This window comes from Perna viridis, chromosome 2 (assembly GCF_037379345.1).
Source record: "Perna viridis isolate PV_CMFRI_1.1 ecotype Kerala chromosome 2, ASM3737934v1, whole genome shotgun sequence".
Taxonomy (NCBI): domain Eukaryota; kingdom Metazoa; phylum Mollusca; class Bivalvia; order Mytilida; family Mytilidae; genus Perna; species Perna viridis.
The window spans coordinates 48031470-48049383 of record NC_142446.1 but is presented as its reverse complement, the minus strand read 5'-3'; the positions used below and the strand labels follow the sequence as shown (position 1 = coordinate 48049383).

Here is a 17914-nt window from a genome sequence, read left to right as displayed (position 1 = left end):
AATTTTAATCTGAAGTGTCATCAACTTTCTGTTAGATGACTGTTTGACCAATGGTTATAGTTTTTAGTGTTGGAGGGGGAGGGAGGGGTTGTCCTTATGTGAGATTTTGTAATATTTTACTAGTTTATATTGTGGTGCTTTACTGGACATTATTATAACTTTTTTTCTTAAACTGTTACTAAATGTAGTTTTTATATTGTTACGAAAGTAAAATACTGATTTAAAAAGTTTCTTGGTTTGGTTAAATTATACAGGTTTCACTTAGCTATTATTGAATTAATAAGGATTTTTTTTTCTAGGGTAAACTCAAGTTGTTGTTGAAGTTATAGATTTATTTTATTTTGTCCTTGACATGCAACATTAACTTGAATGTTGATTAAAATTTTATGTCCTGGTTATAGCATACAGATACCGGTACATCTTTGGATTTTATTGGCATTTTATATTACCTTATCTGCTGTAGTGGTTTAAATCAAATTCATGAAGGCCTTATATTGTTCTTGTTGAAAAAAAAATAAGACAAGGTAAAAAAGTATCATCATAACTTAAATTGTTTCAAGTAAAAATTAATTGAACACATTTCCGCCCTGAATTTGAAATCTTGAACCTTCTTTTACCTTCTTGATGCTCAACACTATTTTGTTACTGCATAGACCATACTAAAAATGGGCACAAGAATCGTGTCTTGGAATCAAAATTCTGGAATGTCATTATTGAAATCAAAGGAGGGCACTTGAACAGCACATTATCATTCAAACATGACCATGTGTTTTGCAACAAATATTTGTCTTATCACAAAATCAAATCTCAAAAACGTCTTACAATCTTAATTCCAAGTTTAGATTTTGTATTACACTTGAGGTGTTATCACTGATCATTTTGTCATGCCTGTATATTTTTGTAAATTATAGTACAAGAAATGCAGTGTTGAAGTGAAATTGTAGATTTCCCAACATTAGCATTTCATATTAAAGTAAATTGAAAATTTTGAAAAGGTTCCAATGGAAAAATAGTTAATATACAATAAAACATCTCACACAGGGGCAATGTTGGTTTATAATCCAATTTATCAGATACTGAAGTATTTTTTCTGGCTTCCTCGTTATGCTTTTATATCCAGTTAGATAGTCTGCTAGATTGATTTTTTTAGCTTCAAATCTTACAAGACATTATACTTGAGTCTTATTTGGCTTTGGTACAACCAAGTTACATCATAAAATGATATATTGTGTTTAAAATTTCAAGGAAAGTCGTGATAGGATTTTGTGTCAAGCATTGAGTGACATTTGAAAGAGTTTGATATTTGAGCTCCAAATTCAGAAATCATGCTCAAATAAAACAAGATGACCAAAAAGAAGACATTACATACAAGATATTTATAAATTTTATACCTGTTTCTCTGAATTTCTGCTGTCTGGTTGCAATTGTTCATTAAAGATTACTTTTTTAACCTAATCCTATTCTTTGCCAATTCTTAGGGGGAAAAGTTATCGAAAGCTTTGTTATATAATATCTCTTGTGTGAAATATCTATTAAAACTAATTATGATTGATACCTTATTAACACTGTTCAACCTTACAAATTATCACATATGTCTTAATGAAAAATGTTTCATGAAAGATATCTCATTAGTGTAATCTGGTTGTATCATAGAAGTTTTTTTTAAAGGTTTGCTTGGTTTGATGTGATAATTGCTTTAAATTTCTTTTCAGTCTTGATACTTGTAATTATATACAATTTTTTCTCCCTCTTACAGTCTTTTAAATAAGTACAATTAATTGTTTACCATTTTAAAGTTATTTTAGGGATGCAAGTTTCAGTACTTCACACTTAGATTATAACTATTTGATATCATAATGTATGCAACAAAATGATTATCTTTGCAATCATTAAACTATTCTTTTCATCAAAACCATACATTTTTCTTCAAAGTGAAGAATTATCCAAAAACTATTTTGGTTTAGGGATATTTGCTTTTTACTGTAAATTTCTCTTTATTCAGTGAAAATATGTTTATATACTTGCACATGCTATGGCAGGGCATATTTGGCATAATAATTCAAAGTGTCTACCATACATCAATAAAAAACAACACTTACTTGTATTTACTGAATGTAAGTTGTTTTTGTATTGTAGAAGAGATCTGTGGTAATGATTTTATTTAGATTAAATGCAACACATGTGAGTAAGAACAATGAAGAACCAGTGTAACAAGTGTGACTTATACTGATGTAGAGTCAGTGTAACACGTGACTTAAATGACAATGTAGATACCTGGTACATTGTGACATGTGTGACTTGCACATGGGATACACGGATTAGTAAGTCAACCAATTACACAATAATAAATGATACAATTGAATGTATATCAAGCAAGTACTTACAAGTAAATGACATTTTCAAGTATAAATAAACTTCTTGTGTAACAAAGAACATTTTCAATCAATTGTAACATAAAATTTAAGAGGGTAATGATTATATTGAAGAATGTTATCACTGAAATGATTGATTGAGAGTCTATATCTTTGTATATACACATGATTTTGATTAGTTTATTTTTTAACAAGAGGCAAACTATTGAATTGCCATGATTACTGAAAATTGAACCATCATCAAATGTCCTTAATTCAGTTTCCTAGTCTCAGTTGTGGTATTATTATTTTATTTACCCAGAAGTTTGGAGTTTTATTTGTTTGCTTTTACCTTATTTTTCATTCATTGAATAAATGGACATACCTAGTAATACTTATTTGAATATTTAGTTTTGAAAGGTGAAATAGCAGATTTTTCAAATAGTTATTTTACAACAAACAATCTGCAATAAAATGTTTTGTCTCACTTGTCCACAAAAAGTTGATAATAAACATTATTTCCCTCACAACTTGCCATAACATTAAAAGAGTTAATAACAAGACTTACCTGAGGCTGTCTGTATAGGAGAGAACCAGTTTCTGCTCTACCATTCCCATGCTGGTGGACAGGGTGTGCAAGTCTTGTATTCCTTTGATCATTGTAATCCTTGTGTTTACTTAAATTCTCTCTTTCACTTGAATCATCACTACCAATTGTGAATTTAACTCCAGAATATTCACTAACATTATCCTCTGTTTCAGTGGAAAATGAATCCATCACTTTCAAAACTTTAGCAATAATATCAGAAGATATATCCTCCTCTTTCGGAAACACCTCTTGTTTTATTGGCATTGTTACCAATTTTGAAATGCCATCATTGTCATTTGGTTTGTCTGTCTTGTTCCTTTGAGATTTAACTGGCGACTTCTCTTGCTTAAATGAGTTTTCCTGTTTCATCATCATTCGAATCCTGGCAGGGGTATACCTTGGCAACTTTGATTCTATGCATGATGATGGCTTTTGTTGCAGGTCGGTCGAACTTTGCAGCTCTTGTAGTTCAGTTTGTAAAACAATGTCTGGTTTTGTAACTTCTTTATACTCCATTTTAGCTGACAAAACAGATTCCTTGTCTTTAGTTTGATTTTGCCCTTTATCTGTTTCCATTGTTCTTTCGTTCTTTACATCATCTTTTGAGTCACCTTGTACTTCCATCGCTGTAGGTGATCCAATATTTCTTATAATATCAATTCTTTCACTTTCACATATAGCTTTTGTAGTAATGGCATTTTCCTGTTTGTTTTCAGACGTTTTTGAATTAATAGGTTCTACTTGCACCTCACTTTTATCAATATGGACACTTTGTTGCACCTGTGTTGTTTTATTTTCATCGGAATCCTTATTACTTTTCTCATTGTAATGTTTATTCTGTGCATTACCAGCACTTGATGAAATATGGTTGCCTTCATAATTGACATTTGGACGTTTAATGGACACACTGGTTACTTCTGTTAATTCATTTCTGTTATATCGTTTAGGTTTTGGCAGAGTTTTTGGAGGCGGTGGTTTAGTCTTTTGTTTTGTCACCGTTACCATGGTTACTTCCTGGGGATTAGGAACAATGGCAGCGTTGTTTGTTACAGTATTTGTTTCGCCTCCAGTATTGTTTGTTAACTCATTTTGCTCCTCTGGGGAACTTTCAGAGTCCTCTAAGTTTCGTTTCTCCTTTTGAATTTTCTGTATTTTATCAACAAGGCATTTCCATTGCGAAAGGGACTCAGCAGACCTTCGATTAGGTTTCGTTGTTGCGTTACTTTGAACTCGACGAATGGTTTCTGGAGCACATGATATCCCGTCTTCGACAGGTATTCTTTGCCACACACCTTCGACTCTAGCCCACTTCATTTGCTTCGATGATACTCCTGACTGTGCATGAATTATTTTCCCAGATTCAGCTGGTGAGTTTGGAGTTTTACTCGTATCTTTAGTTTTCTGAATGAATGTCCTGCATATTTCAGATACTTTTCCGTAACCAGAATGTAATATTTGGTCCTTTTCTGTATCTGGTGAAACAATACATCTTGCCGGGCTCTTACTTTTAGCTCTTGGTTTCAAGTCGGACTTAATAGCGTTATTCTCATCTTCACCATAGCGAATTATGTCAGTGAGTCGTCTAGGATGTTGTCTTGCTTTGTTCTTTGAAGCAACTTTTACATTATCTGTCAGATGCATTGCAGTATTATGTTTCTCTTTTGTGGATAAATCTAACATCAGATGTTTCCTATCAGCAGGGCACTTATTGTTTTCTGCATACATTTCACTTGTCTCATCGTAAAATCCTTCTGATGACTTATCGGTTTCAACACAAGGCATGGCATTGTTAGCAGTGCATATAACTACTTTTTCATCCAGTACCGCAACCTCAAATTTGAAAATATTTTGATCATGTCTCAGCTGTTCTCTATCAGTGGAATGCAAGAAGGTACTGGTATTTAATTTCAAATTACTGTCTAATTGGGGTCTACGACCATTATGATTTGATGGTGTCTGGTGGTCTTCATTTTCGACAATCTTGATGGTATTTATTGGTTTCTCTGATAAGCAGAGTGTTTTTTCAGTATCGTAGCTATTGTAATATTCTTCGGTACCAAGTTTATACTTGAAATTTGTCTTGTCAAAATTGTTCGTCTTATCTTGCATATTTTTATCTGAAGGTCTGCAGTAGATTCTTTGATGATTTTGAGTATCAGGAGATGAGGTTAATCCTGGTAACATGCTATTATTTTCAGTACTCACTGTTTGTAGCCTTTCCAAGTCGAAAGTTTCCTCTATTTCTTCCTTGGTATCCCCATGGAGACACAAGTTCACGGTTTCTTCTATATTACATGTAATAGTGGGAAATGTTTCTGTTTCAGTTGTCTTGTTTTCAATTTCGCCTTCTTTTTTCTCACTTTCTAAATTCAAAGTACACTCCACAGATATCGAAAATCCATCTTCAGAATGAAAGACGTTGTCCAGATTTACAGCACGTCGGTTTTCGGTGACAGTACATGGCCGTAAAGACCGTTTCACGACATCTTGTGAGGCGTCTTCCTCTGAATCAACAGAGCGTTTGGCACTTGATAATCCACTTTTCTCTGATAAAATTAACTCCAACTCTTGGCTTTGTGAATTAGATAATTTGATATCATGTTCATCAGTTATTATTTTAGTAAAAGTTGCCTCCTCGTTAAGATTGTGCTTGCCCTGTTTATGATTCCTTTCATCCGTGATATGCTTGAGACGATCCGTGCCGATATTAATCAGTGAATTTTCCTTGCATCTGTTTGCAGGATTGAAATCTGCACTATCACATGCCTCAGATATATTTTTACTTTCCTTATCTAAACTTGAGAGTTTGGTTTCAATTTTTTGTGAATATGATGTTTGATAATCCTCGAGTTTTATATTTTGAACTGTCACAGTCTCATTTGATTTAGTTACTGGAGTTTGATGTACTGTTTCAGTAGGAGAAAACAAAGCAGTTTCGAGTTTCGTCCTTTTGGTTAATTGTTCATATTTCAATTTTCGTTCCTCCTTGCTAAAAACACGACGTGGTCGCCTTGTACTCGGAGAGTTTTGAACACTACTAGCCATGCTATTATCACTCGAGTCCGACTCAAAGTCTGACACTTTAGCACTTAAACTTGTCCTTATTGAATCATTTGAACATTCAATTATGTTGTTCCTTGATACAAGATCATCATACCTTGCTGTCCGGATTTCGGGACTAGAATTTCGTCTATTATATTGTTCATTTGCAGACACGTGTAATTGGCTTTTTGAGCTTTTGCTACAGTTGATACTCCTATCACTGCTTTGTGGACGTTTAATTTTCGTTTCTGTAGGGTGATCTAATCTAATGTTAGTTTGATCTAAAATTAATATATTTTGGCCTCTTGAACCTTCCTCGTTTTGATGAATTGTTTTTGCTCCAAATTGACTATTTCCTTGTATTGATAGAGTTCTCACTCCTAATATATCCGTTATATCATGTTCTTGTATTTCGCCCTTGTTTGTTTCTAAATCGCAAGTACCACAAGTACAATTCACATTTTCTGTCTTTTCAAAGAGGTTTATCGAATCAAAACCGCCTTTAACGTCACCAGATACGTTATTTGGTTCTCCCACTTGTTTTGATTTTAAGAATTTGTAGTCTTCTATAATCTCTTCACTCCTTGTAGAACTATTGTCTAAATGATCCACTTCCACAAAAAGTGGTACATTTTCGTGTTTTTCGTTGTCCCTCGTTTCTTCCTTTTTCGCATGTTTGTTTTTATCGTTTAAATCAGGATCAGTTTCTACATAAGCTACAGTCGAAGTCAGTAAAACGTTGTTTTGTACAGTCGAATCTGTTTTTTTAATCTTAATAAGTTGTTCAAGATTGTTTATTGGTACTAGTAGCTCACACGATTCTGTATCGCTTCCGTTGTACTCAAATTGAGCAGTAAGTAAAACGCTATCAGCATCCTCTGAATCTGAATGTTGGTTTTCTGTTTGATTATTAAGTGATTTAGGATCTACTTCATGGTAATCTAAAGATACCGTTTTCTGGTTTATCTGGTACTCCATGATGTTCGAAGTTGATAATTTTTCATTTTTGACATCTACAACTTTGACATGATCCTCCTCTATATATGAACTGTACTGAAGTCTAAGTTTGCTATGATTAACTTCGTTTATATCGGATTTTGCATTGAAATCCTGTTCTAAATCTGAATGGTTAAATATATTTTCTTCACAATCTATAGACACATATTGCGCCTTATCAGTTTCTTTGGAATCATGAAGTAAAAAAGTGTTTATAAAATCGTCTGACGTAGCATAATCATGTTTCTGTTGCTGACTAATATTTTCTTCAACACAATCGCTAGTTGAATTTTCTGAATTTGTTTCAGTTTCATATGTTCTGTCAATATTATTATGCAATAAATCCCCTTTAAATGCTAATTCGAAAACCTGCAGTGAACAATCGTCAGCGTGTAAATGCACGTGAGAGTTGGCGCTGTGATCATTTGAAATTTCGTTATTGTCAACGTCGCCTGATGTCTTATTTACGGTTTCTGTTGTTGTTAGATCCATTTTGTGCAATTGTGTATTTAATTTAGAAGGAACTTCAATTTTACATTTTGTTGATTTATCTATGTTTTCTCCATCTCCATCACTTGCAGACCAATACTGATCACTACCGACGGATTCACTACTTGAATGAACATTATTTTCATCCATTGGAGCAATAGTCTTGCCATCAGATACAGATACAATCTCAATAAATGGATCTTGCACCTGTTCCCGAACTTGCTTATTCGTTATACTATTTGTTGTGTTTTGTGCTCCACAAAAATCAAAAGCTTCCGCTCTGATTTGATCTTTTGAAGAAACCTGATCGGTTTTATCAGGTACACAAACTGTTTTTAATATTTCTGCATTGATATCTGTCTTAATGCAAATGAGTTGCTTTTCATCAATAGAATCTTTGCCAGGAAGACTCTTATCTGTTTTATCTGGTTGATTTGATTTTATCTTGTGGAGATTCACGTTAGACTTGAGATCTACAGGACGTGCAGTGTTTCGAACTGGACTCTGTTTCACCATGTCTTGTACGTTTGTCTTTTTAGTTACCGGAAGTTTTGAAGTTCGAGTCTTATTTTCACACTTCGGTGCACTTTTGCTTGAGCTGTTTGATGAATTTTGTCGCTGAAGAGTTAGTTTACTAGTTGGGGTATTTTGTGCTTTCGGTGCAGTGGATTTGACAGAAACGTTTAGTCCTTTGTTAATTGTCCTTGTACTTTTTCTTAAAGCAATATTTGACCTTGTAGTTGTAGGTGATGCAACACTTGATGCTCGCGAACTTCGTGATAAAGTTGGACTCGGGGTGCAGCTTCGAATTTCTATTGACTGTCTTAAATTCAGTGTTTCTGGTTTCCTAGGTTTGTTAACAGCAGGACTTTTTGTCCCATGTGCTTTTATTTGAGAGGTTGGAATTGTTTTAGGTTTTGATCGACTGTTTGCTTCGGCAGATTTACTAGGCATATTGAATGGAACAAATGAAGGTTGTTTGTCGCTCGAAACAGAAACAATGCTATTTGATCTCGATTTACATGGCAATGATGGACTTGGCAGAGGGCTGCTGCGTTTATTAGAATTGTTGACTGTCACATTTGTTTTGGTCCCAGTAGCTAAATTGCATGCTCTTGCATTAGATGGCTTGGTAATTTTACTTCGAGTTGATGCAGGGGCATTGCATTTTGGTATTAATTGTATATCCCGTTTTACAGGTAAACTTGTCTTCGCCCTATTACAGGATTTCGAATCCTTACCTTTTCCATCATTCGAGTTTTGCAAGACGGTTTCCTTTGAAGATGTTTTATTAGTTGTTTTTGCTGACTCTAGTGATGGACGGGTTTTTGTGGATTTCTTCTTGTCTGTTAATTGGTTACTAGACGACGTATATTTTGAGTTTGTTATCTTTGATGTTGATAAGTTTCTATTTGATTCGTTTGCTGATTGACAACACTCAACCTGTGTCTTAACAACGCTATCAGAAATATTAGTTTCTTTTTGTGATGTACACAATGTTTCTGCTTTAATTTTAGATGTTTTGCAAATGGTTTTTGTCCTACCTTTATTTGCAGTATTTGGCTTTGTTTTAGCTCTAGCTCCGAGGTCTGATCCAGTGATGGACGCGTTTGATATATCCGAGCATGGACTCGATTCCTTAGATGGAATCTCGTTAGAATAATCCATAGTTTTTGACGAAGTACTGTACTTACGCTGGATACTGGATTGCTTTCCAGATGCAGAATTCAGTTTTGAATGTTTCATTGATGATACCTGAGATTTAGGTGTGCTTGTTCTCTCTATCTTATCTTTATGCTTCACAGTCTCTTCATTTTGTTTGTCCTTAACACATTTATCAGTTGTTGTGATGCTTTTTTTATTGTCTGCTGTAAATCTTTTAGTTGAAACCTTGGGTGACAGCAGTTTTCTTGCTTGTTTAACTTTTATGTCCTGTCCTTCAGAATTATTTGGCTTTGTATTTTCATTTTTATCACGTTTTGGTTGTGAAGACTCCGTTTCCAAAGTTTGCTGTTCGATTTTTCTGTCCGTTTTATTACTTGACAATATTCCATTTTCATACATTTTATCCTGAGATGAATCACAATTATCCGTTAATGTGTTATAATTGATTTTTTGTTGTGAATAATTGCCATCTTCCAAATTTACATCCATTGTAATATCATAAGTTTCTAATTCCAGGTGATCCATATCGTTACTTTTAAGTTTTCCTTGATGTATAGTTTTGGCACTTGTTTTCAATTTGACATTATTACCCATCATCCTATTAGTATCAATAATCGTTTTTGGCACATTTGTGTCCAGGATGGATGATGATGATAACGATGCACATTCATTATCAATCACATATTGTCCAATGTTGTTATTGTGTAATTCTAACGAATCAGTACATGCTTTCCGGTCTTTTACACTCTCAGCAGACAATATATTTTCAGTTTTGTTCTGCTGGTTTTTGTGTTGTGATTGATCTGTAGAAAAAGTGAAATTGTTTTCAGAAGATCCTTCATGATGTTTGCTAATGCTTTTCTCAGATTGAAACTCATATAAATTAGATAACTCGTCTAGTGCAGTTTGATGCACCTTCCGATCGTCTGCTTTGTTCTGTCCGTCTGATAAATGATCAATTTCTCCTGAATTATTACTGCCAATACTACCAATGTTACGCAATCGATCGTTAGATGTAAGATTCTCACTAAACTCAACGCATCCAGTTTTATGTTTCTCTGCGTCATTTTGGAGATGATGATCAATATTTTGGTCCTCCTTTACATTCGATTTCGGACATTTTGACTGTCTATCGCTAGCGAAAGTTTTGCTATCTGTATTACAATCAATTGATGTATCCTTGGCACCAGTACAAGTCTCCTTCACTTCACTAGTTGTTTCTTTATCTCCTGATTGCTTATTATAACCCTTTATCTTCTTCTTGAGGTAGCTTTGACAAGTATTGTTTATCCCGGTATTACTTGATAAGTTTTTGTCAATATTTTGACTTGAACGGGCTTCTGTTTTACTTTCTACCAATACATGTAACTTCGTTCTCCCTGGGTTCTGTTCCGTTTTCTTTCGCGATGGTAGTTGTGTTTTTCGTGTACCTGGTTGTGAGTTCTCAATTTTATAAGCTGCACCTTTCAAAATATTATTTTGTGCAGGTGATTTGGATCTACTTTGATCAGTGTTAGCTTGTTTATCATCTTTTAATGTCAATTTCGCTTTTTCCTGCAGTTTTGAATCACGCTTTGCACAATTAGATGGCAATCTCGACGGAATTATGCTGCCTTTGGTATTTCGTACTATATTTCCTGTTGTTTTCACCTGTTCTCTTGTTGTAGTTTTTTCTCTTTTATCGTTCCTCAAGGTGTGTTTTGAAAGTTGGAGATTCTTTATTGTTAACCCTTTTTCACATTTTGAATGTACAGTTGTGTCCATTATTCCATCATTTCCTGTATTTTGAATTGTAATAAACTTTGAGGACACAACCCCTGTGTTTACCTTTGGATTATGTTGTGAGTCACATTCTTGCTTTATTTTTAAAATGTCATTCTTGTCTTTTATCTCCAATTTTAAAACATTTTTGACCTCGTAGGTGATACTTTCATTTTTGTCGTTCTTAATATCAGAAGTATATTTCGCGCCGCTTGATTTATCGTTATTTGATGTTATTTCTACACAGGTAAAGTCATTAAATTTGTATTGACATCCTAAAGGAGAAATTTGACTTTCGGTATCTTTCGAATTATTTTCAGTCTTAAGAGAAGTCTTAGAATCACCTTTGGTCCTACCTTGATTACCTTTCTCTATAATCCTGTCAGTTGCGGAATTCTCTAGATCCTTGATTTCAATATCCACTATAGCAACTCTGTCCTCGTTACTAAGCTTAACTACATCATTTTCCGAAACACCGCTATCAATTTTGGAAGAATCTGCTATATCACCACTATTCCCTATCGTAGTAACAAGGGTTGTCCCCGTTATGTCAGTCTTACTTAATCTACCTTTAATTGTTACCGGTTCATTAGCACGTATATTACGACTGTATTTGTTTTTAGTAGCGCTCCGTTGATTTTGTACATCTCCTTTATTAAACGGTATTGTCTTGTCTTCTCTAGTGATCGTATTGATACCATTCAACCCACCAACGAACTTTTTACCTGTGTATTTATTAACAGGTATGCACTGCTTTGACGAGATAACATTTGAGGACCGTATTTCCTGTACTTCAAATTTATTTTCATCCGGAGATACTTTAGTGTTGGTACAACAGGTGTTTATTGAAGGATCAGGATCGTCGAGTTTGTAATTGTGCCTCCTTTTACTTCCAGTGTTAGATTCCTTTGAAGTATTTCCTTTCAACTTTGGTATTGCACTTGTGCGGTTCTTGATTTTTGAGTTGTGAACAGTTTTACCGCCACTGCATGTGAGGTTCCTATCTGCATTGTCATGATATCCTTTCTTAAGATATTTGTTCACTTTTGATTTTGTTCTTTTATCTGAAGTTTCAATTGTTTTATCTAGTTCGAGATTGAAAGACAGTTTCAACTTGTCAATGGGATTGTTCTTCGCCGTGGTGGAATTTTTAGATATCTCGCTTAGAATTTCTCTGCTGTTTTTGGTCTTGGTAGCAATTTCTTTATCCCATTGGAGCCGAACAGCCTTCCAAAGGGATTCGTCTTGTGAACAGCACTCGTTTATACAATCCTCATCAATTCTTTTCTCTGTTGTTTTAATAATACTTGCTTTACGGTGGATTACTTTTGACAGTTGATTAAGCGAACATTTTCCACTATCAAGGTATCTGTTATGACAAGTGACTTTATTCCTTTGTAATATAGTCTTCTTGTGATCCCTCTTGTATTTATTGAACTTTAGACTTCCGTCTTCTTGTACTTGTCCCGTTTCACTTCCAAAGTTGTTCGACTTTGTAACGTGGTAACTTGTTTCTTGTGGTATATCGTAGTCTAATTCTAGAATTGGAGAGAGTTTTCCATTGTATCTAATATAATCGTAATTAGACAACATGGTAGTATTTACCATGTGTATTCGTACCTTGCTGTTTAATCTTGCTCTTAATTAACTTGGACGACCAGATGATTTCTCGCATTTAAAACGTATGAAGATCAGGTTGTCTATTTCAATTTTCATTTCATTCCATATTAATTAAAAGCTAGTTTATATTTCCTTTAATTGTTTGTTTTGTCTTCTGATCATCGAGATGTATCTTTTAGATATAGCCTTCAAGGCGACACAATATTATGTAATTTTAATGGGATCTACGATATTTATAGAACCTTTCTTTTCATTGTGGTTCTACAACAGAATCTGAAACAGTATTTTTTTTAATAATCTTACTTTTCTTCTATCTTTGTGAAACACGTAATTTTGAAACGAAAACGAAATAGAAGAATCACTTTTTCTCTGTGCTTTGCCAGTGTAACACTTCTTTGTTATCAGCTTTTGTTATTATGCAATGATAATGATGAACATTAATTGTCGCCACTTTCCAGACATTCCGAAAAATCGATACAGAACTGATGTTGTTCTTGATCAGTGATATTTTACAGCTTGTGTCTGGCTTTTGGATCCCATTAAACAAAGTCTGCTAATCTGCAAGATTAAGAAGTATACCGACCTTTAACATTTTGCTTTACTTTTTTTTGATAATTTTCGTTTATAATGCTGGCAAATGGTTATTAGACATGATTAAAGCTGTATCACTGTAAATAATATAGACATGATCATAAACAAATCAACCTTTTTTATTTGCGAATTATATTCTTGTACTAATCTTTACACTCACAGATACATTATAAAGTGGATTCATTAAAGGGTCATTATATAAATATGTACGGCTTACTGTGGCGGTTCTAGGAGGACACGGAGGTCGGACCCCTTTCCCTTTGTCGGAAAATTTTGATGATTCCTGCAATTTTGGCAAAAATTGAAAACCATGTTTTTGAACACCCCTTTTCAAAATTTCTGGATCCGCCACTGGCTACGGACCTGAGACATAACAACCAACAGATATATGACCATGTGCATTCATTATCAGTCCAGAAAATCTGAAAGGTTGACCGCCCAAGTGATTTCTTGTTTGTTTGGTTTTTTTTTTTTTTACACCAAATTGTTCCATCATGATAGGGGGCAGGGGTTCAATTTTAGAATGAATAACTACGGTCATTTAAGTTCGAAGAACTTATCAGCGGTCTCTTTGATTCAAAGAGGAAACAACTTTTGACGTAATTTTACGTACATTTTTCATTATGATTTCGTTACTGATAATTCTAGTTTTTATTTAGTCAGAAAGTGTCCCCGACCTTGGTTTGGATAAGAATGAAAGGTAGACATAGGGGCTAGACACAGTGGTATTTAGGTGATGTGATCATGAATATAATAGCCTGTCACCTTCATTAAAATAATCACCAATGAACTGTAATTCCGTGCCGCTTTTGGTAACAAAATTTTAGAAATCATGAAAATTTTAATCTAAATCGATATTCATTTATAAATGAATAACATTTTGTTAAAGGTTATTTTCCAAAACATAGAATGAACTGAGGCTGTATGATATTTGACGTAATCGTCAGGCTCGTCTCCGAATACATGCATACAATTATATAGACACACATTTCATGAGTATTTCTTTATTTTCTGGTTAAAAACGTAATATTTGATGAACAAATAGACCAATAATAAGGTGATATTGTGTGAATAATGAGACGATATAATTTATCATTCATGGTTGTATAGATTTGTTTCATTACACATTATGTGTAATTGGTAATTGATTTTTGTTTAAAAATGTTGAAATGTCATCTCGTTGATGACTAAACGGTAAGGGGAATAATGAGACTGATTGAACTTGACTTAATTTTAAAAGTCACCCTCGTTCGCACCTATTGCGCACGAAAACGCATTCGAGGAATCGAAGTCGCTAACATTCACAAAATACTTGTAGAAAAATTGATGCCGTTTCTAATGCGCACTTAATTATATAGACACACATTTCATGAGTATTTCTTTATTTTCTGATTAAAAAAGTCTTTGGTTTCGTAATATTTGATGAACAAGTAGACCAATAATGAGGTGATATTGTGTGAATAATGAGACGAATATGCAGCGATTCGACTGTAGGATCACAGGCACTCTGGTCTAGGATTTTTTTTGGGGGGGGATTTTTTTGGGGGGGGATTTTTTTTTTAAATCATGGTTTTTGACAATGATTAGCAAGTTCTGACGTGAATTCGGCCATTTATCGCAATTTTGACCCTCCTCCAAAATTCATAGATATTGATTATTAGTTTAATTAGGAGAGGGTTTGCGGATTTTAATTTGCCAGTTATTCGCATTGAATGCACATGATGAAAATAGAATGGATATGGTGAAACGTAACGAATAGACCAGCATATACATCAACTACTATTGCTCTCATAGGAGTTCACGTATATGCTCGTACGTAAATGAAGTTCAACTCGCATGTTAATTCAATATTTTATTCAGATTTTATTGCAGCGACTCGACTGTAGGATCACAGGCACTCTGGTCCAGGATTTTTTTTTTTTTTTTCAATTTTTTTAAATCATGGTTTTTGACAATGATTAGCAAGTTCTGACGTGAATTCGGCCATTTATCGAAATTTAGGGAAAAGGGTTTAATTAAGGCGGACAAATCAATGCAACGGGACGCTAATACGGAATCCGACGCTGTGACCCGATTTATGCAAGATGACCTGAAATGTGATATATGAAACAGTTCTGAATCATGTAATCATCAGCAAAGTGAATACTCATAATGTATATAACGCTGACTAAATGGAAAACGTATGAATCTGTATTGATCTTACCTTGTCTGACTAGTAGTTGCTGGTGGAGAACTGTGAATTTTAAGAGCTTTCTTGCGTGATGCTTGTTCAGATCAATACTGTAAAGTACCAAGAAGTAATTAATGGAGCTTGAATGATCTTTCGGGCCATGGGGTTGACATTGTTGTTGTATAAGTTGGATTTTGATAAGGGTTTTCTTCCCTAAAGGTGACACTGTAATATGTTAATATTAAATGCTGAATGAAATCGTCTTTTATGTACTTTAAGGGCGTTGTATTCATCAATTTTAATGTTATGAGTAGGGTCATTATTTTATTTTATTAAAATTAATAATTCCATGACTAAAATGAAAAGATGAAGAGGTAAAAAAAAAAAAGATGTGTTCAAAAATCGTTCATTCCCGGATAATAATTCGTGATTATGGAAAGTCATGACTGTACTAAAAATGTTTTTTTTTCTTCATTTTGTTGCATAACTCTATTCTCTGTGTAAGAAAAAAGTGTACCGTACTGATTAAACCAATCTGGAATCAATCTGGATTATCATATTGTAATTACGCTTTTAATATCTGGTGCAACTGGGATGATCGTGATTATCATAAAACATTATAGGGGACAACGTCGTTGAATTAAATTTAGATGTGATGGACTTAAATTGGCCATTTCATTGCTCAAAAACACCTTTACCTTTTTAGTTGTAATTGTGAGAAGTAATTAATTTACCTAGACCTACCTTTAAAATGATGCAGCTATAGTTCCAGTTCAACGAAAATCGAAATAATATACTTGTCTTTTTCTGTAATCACGTCCTGTTTCGAGATTTCAGTTCGAATTCATCCTGAAATAGATACTTGTAAATAAATCGATTGTTACATTGCAAGCATAGGATTTATTATGAATTTGCTGTCTTGAGATATTTTAATACTGGAACAAGTTTTTCATTTGACAACTTAACTGTGAAAATATTTTCAAGCGGGTCCAGTTTGATTCCTAACATCAAAATGGTCATTCGTCATTGAATGCCTGGTCATGCTAATTGTTGGGCCTTACTGTATTTAGCGTACAGAGGTATATTAAATATGGTGTTTGTGCTTTGCTACTTTGGAGTTAACAAATATCGTTTGTGCGCTTTTTAGATTTTCTATACAAATGTCGCTTAAGGCAAAAAGTCAAGCAATAAAGTTATATCCCCTTATTGAGAAAGTTTAACCGGGCATTTGTCAGTGAGAAAACAACCCTACCAAACAGTGCAAAACAGCCATCGGGAGCTTATGGGTCTACAATGAACGGTGAGAAATTTTTCAAAGCCGCGGAGTATGCAAGTAATTTTAGTCTACCTTCTGTATTTGTTTCAAAGGCTGTGAAAGTTGGTGTTTGAATACATCTTTACATAAAATCTACTTTGTCTGTTTTGAAATGTCAAGGTACAGGTTTATCATCAATTAAAGATTAGTATCATTTCCAGTTGCAGTTACTTTTACCAACGGACTTTAGAGTTTGTTCGTGTCGCGTTTCAAAGGTTTCATTTTTCATTGTAACGTCTGATTTATCATTTGAAATATTTCTTAACGTTCATCTCGTACTTTTGGCGTAATTATAACTGTACATACCCAAATTGCTCTGGTGAGTATCCAATGATGAAAATAGTAGAATATTTCAAATGTAACGATGTGATACGGATTCCAAAAAAAATATTAAAATGAAGAAGTGAATGAGAAATCTTTTGAGTTATCGATTATTGAGTTCATCATTTTCTATATATATCGCATGGTCTCCTGTGATTCAGTTGTTTTTCATCAGTCTAATGCTGTCCGTTATAATATTGATGATGCAGTATATTGGTATTTTTCGTTCAATACTCGGTGGTTGTAGGCTAGGTATACCATTGAGTTTCAACTGTGAAATGTTGATTTATATAATGTAAACGAATCTTGAAACCGTACTGTGTAATATGTATTCTTTTAGGTAAACAGGCGGGCGTGCCAAATATTGGGGGAAATTGTTTTCATGAAATCTCGGTTTTTCACAAATTCTACCTAAAAATGTGTTTGTTTTACTCGGCATTTAATTATATTGCCCTTACTCCGTCCCACGCAACCTGAAATTTAGTTGGGCCGCGCCTGCTTAATATCAAACATATCAAATATTCATTCAATATATCCATCTGCAGTACAGTAGATGGATAGTGGATAGTTAATAGTGTAGATAAAATACATTTTGTAAAATATTTACAGAGACTTGTACTAGTGTATGTCTCTTGTTGCCTTGGTGATCTTTGGAAAATCTTGCGAGCACGCACGATCTTTTTGTCTGTAACTTTCTATACAAGTTATGTGAATTGTCTTTTATCAATATTGGCAATAAAGGTGTGACAAGAAGTACGTTTGTTTGGTTGGTTTGTTGGTTTTGTTTTTGGAAACCTAGAATAACTCACAATAACGACATGAACTATCGACTGGAATTGGGTATTGTGGTTTTAGTTTTTATTCGTGTACTTTTTAATAAATCATGCAGATAGAACTAAATTGAAATAAAGGTCTTTTAATTTTTTCATCGCACTGGAGCCTACAAGAACATTTCTTTCCTGAATACAAGCAGTACTTTCCAAATTATGATCCGATAACATTTG

General features: G+C 33.9%; 1 protein-coding gene and 1 long non-coding RNA gene across 3 annotated transcripts in view; both read right to left on the bottom strand.

The window, feature by feature from the left end:
* Window positions 1-12787, bottom strand: part of LOC148625475 (uncharacterized) — an 83869-nt gene extending 71082 nt beyond the window's left edge. The window contains exon 1 of one of the 2 annotated variants that reach the window (XM_088569048.1): window positions 2920-12787. In XM_088569048.1, the coding sequence (XP_088425174.1) occupies window positions 2920-12501 (9582 nt within the window). In that variant the 5' untranslated portion in view covers window positions 12502-12787. The remainder of the gene's footprint in view (window positions 1-2919) is intronic. The other variant, XM_088569049.1, reaches the window with a different exon arrangement.
* A 2002-nt stretch (window positions 12788-14789) lies between these two features.
* Window positions 14790-17032, bottom strand: LOC148625474 (uncharacterized). Its single transcript, XR_015919936.1, has 3 exons — window positions 16896-17032; window positions 16019-16123; window positions 14790-15384 (listed from the first exon to the last, which is right to left on the bottom strand). It is a non-coding gene; the product is annotated as an uncharacterized LOC148625474 (long non-coding RNA).
* Between the last annotated feature and the right edge of the window lie 882 nt (window positions 17033-17914).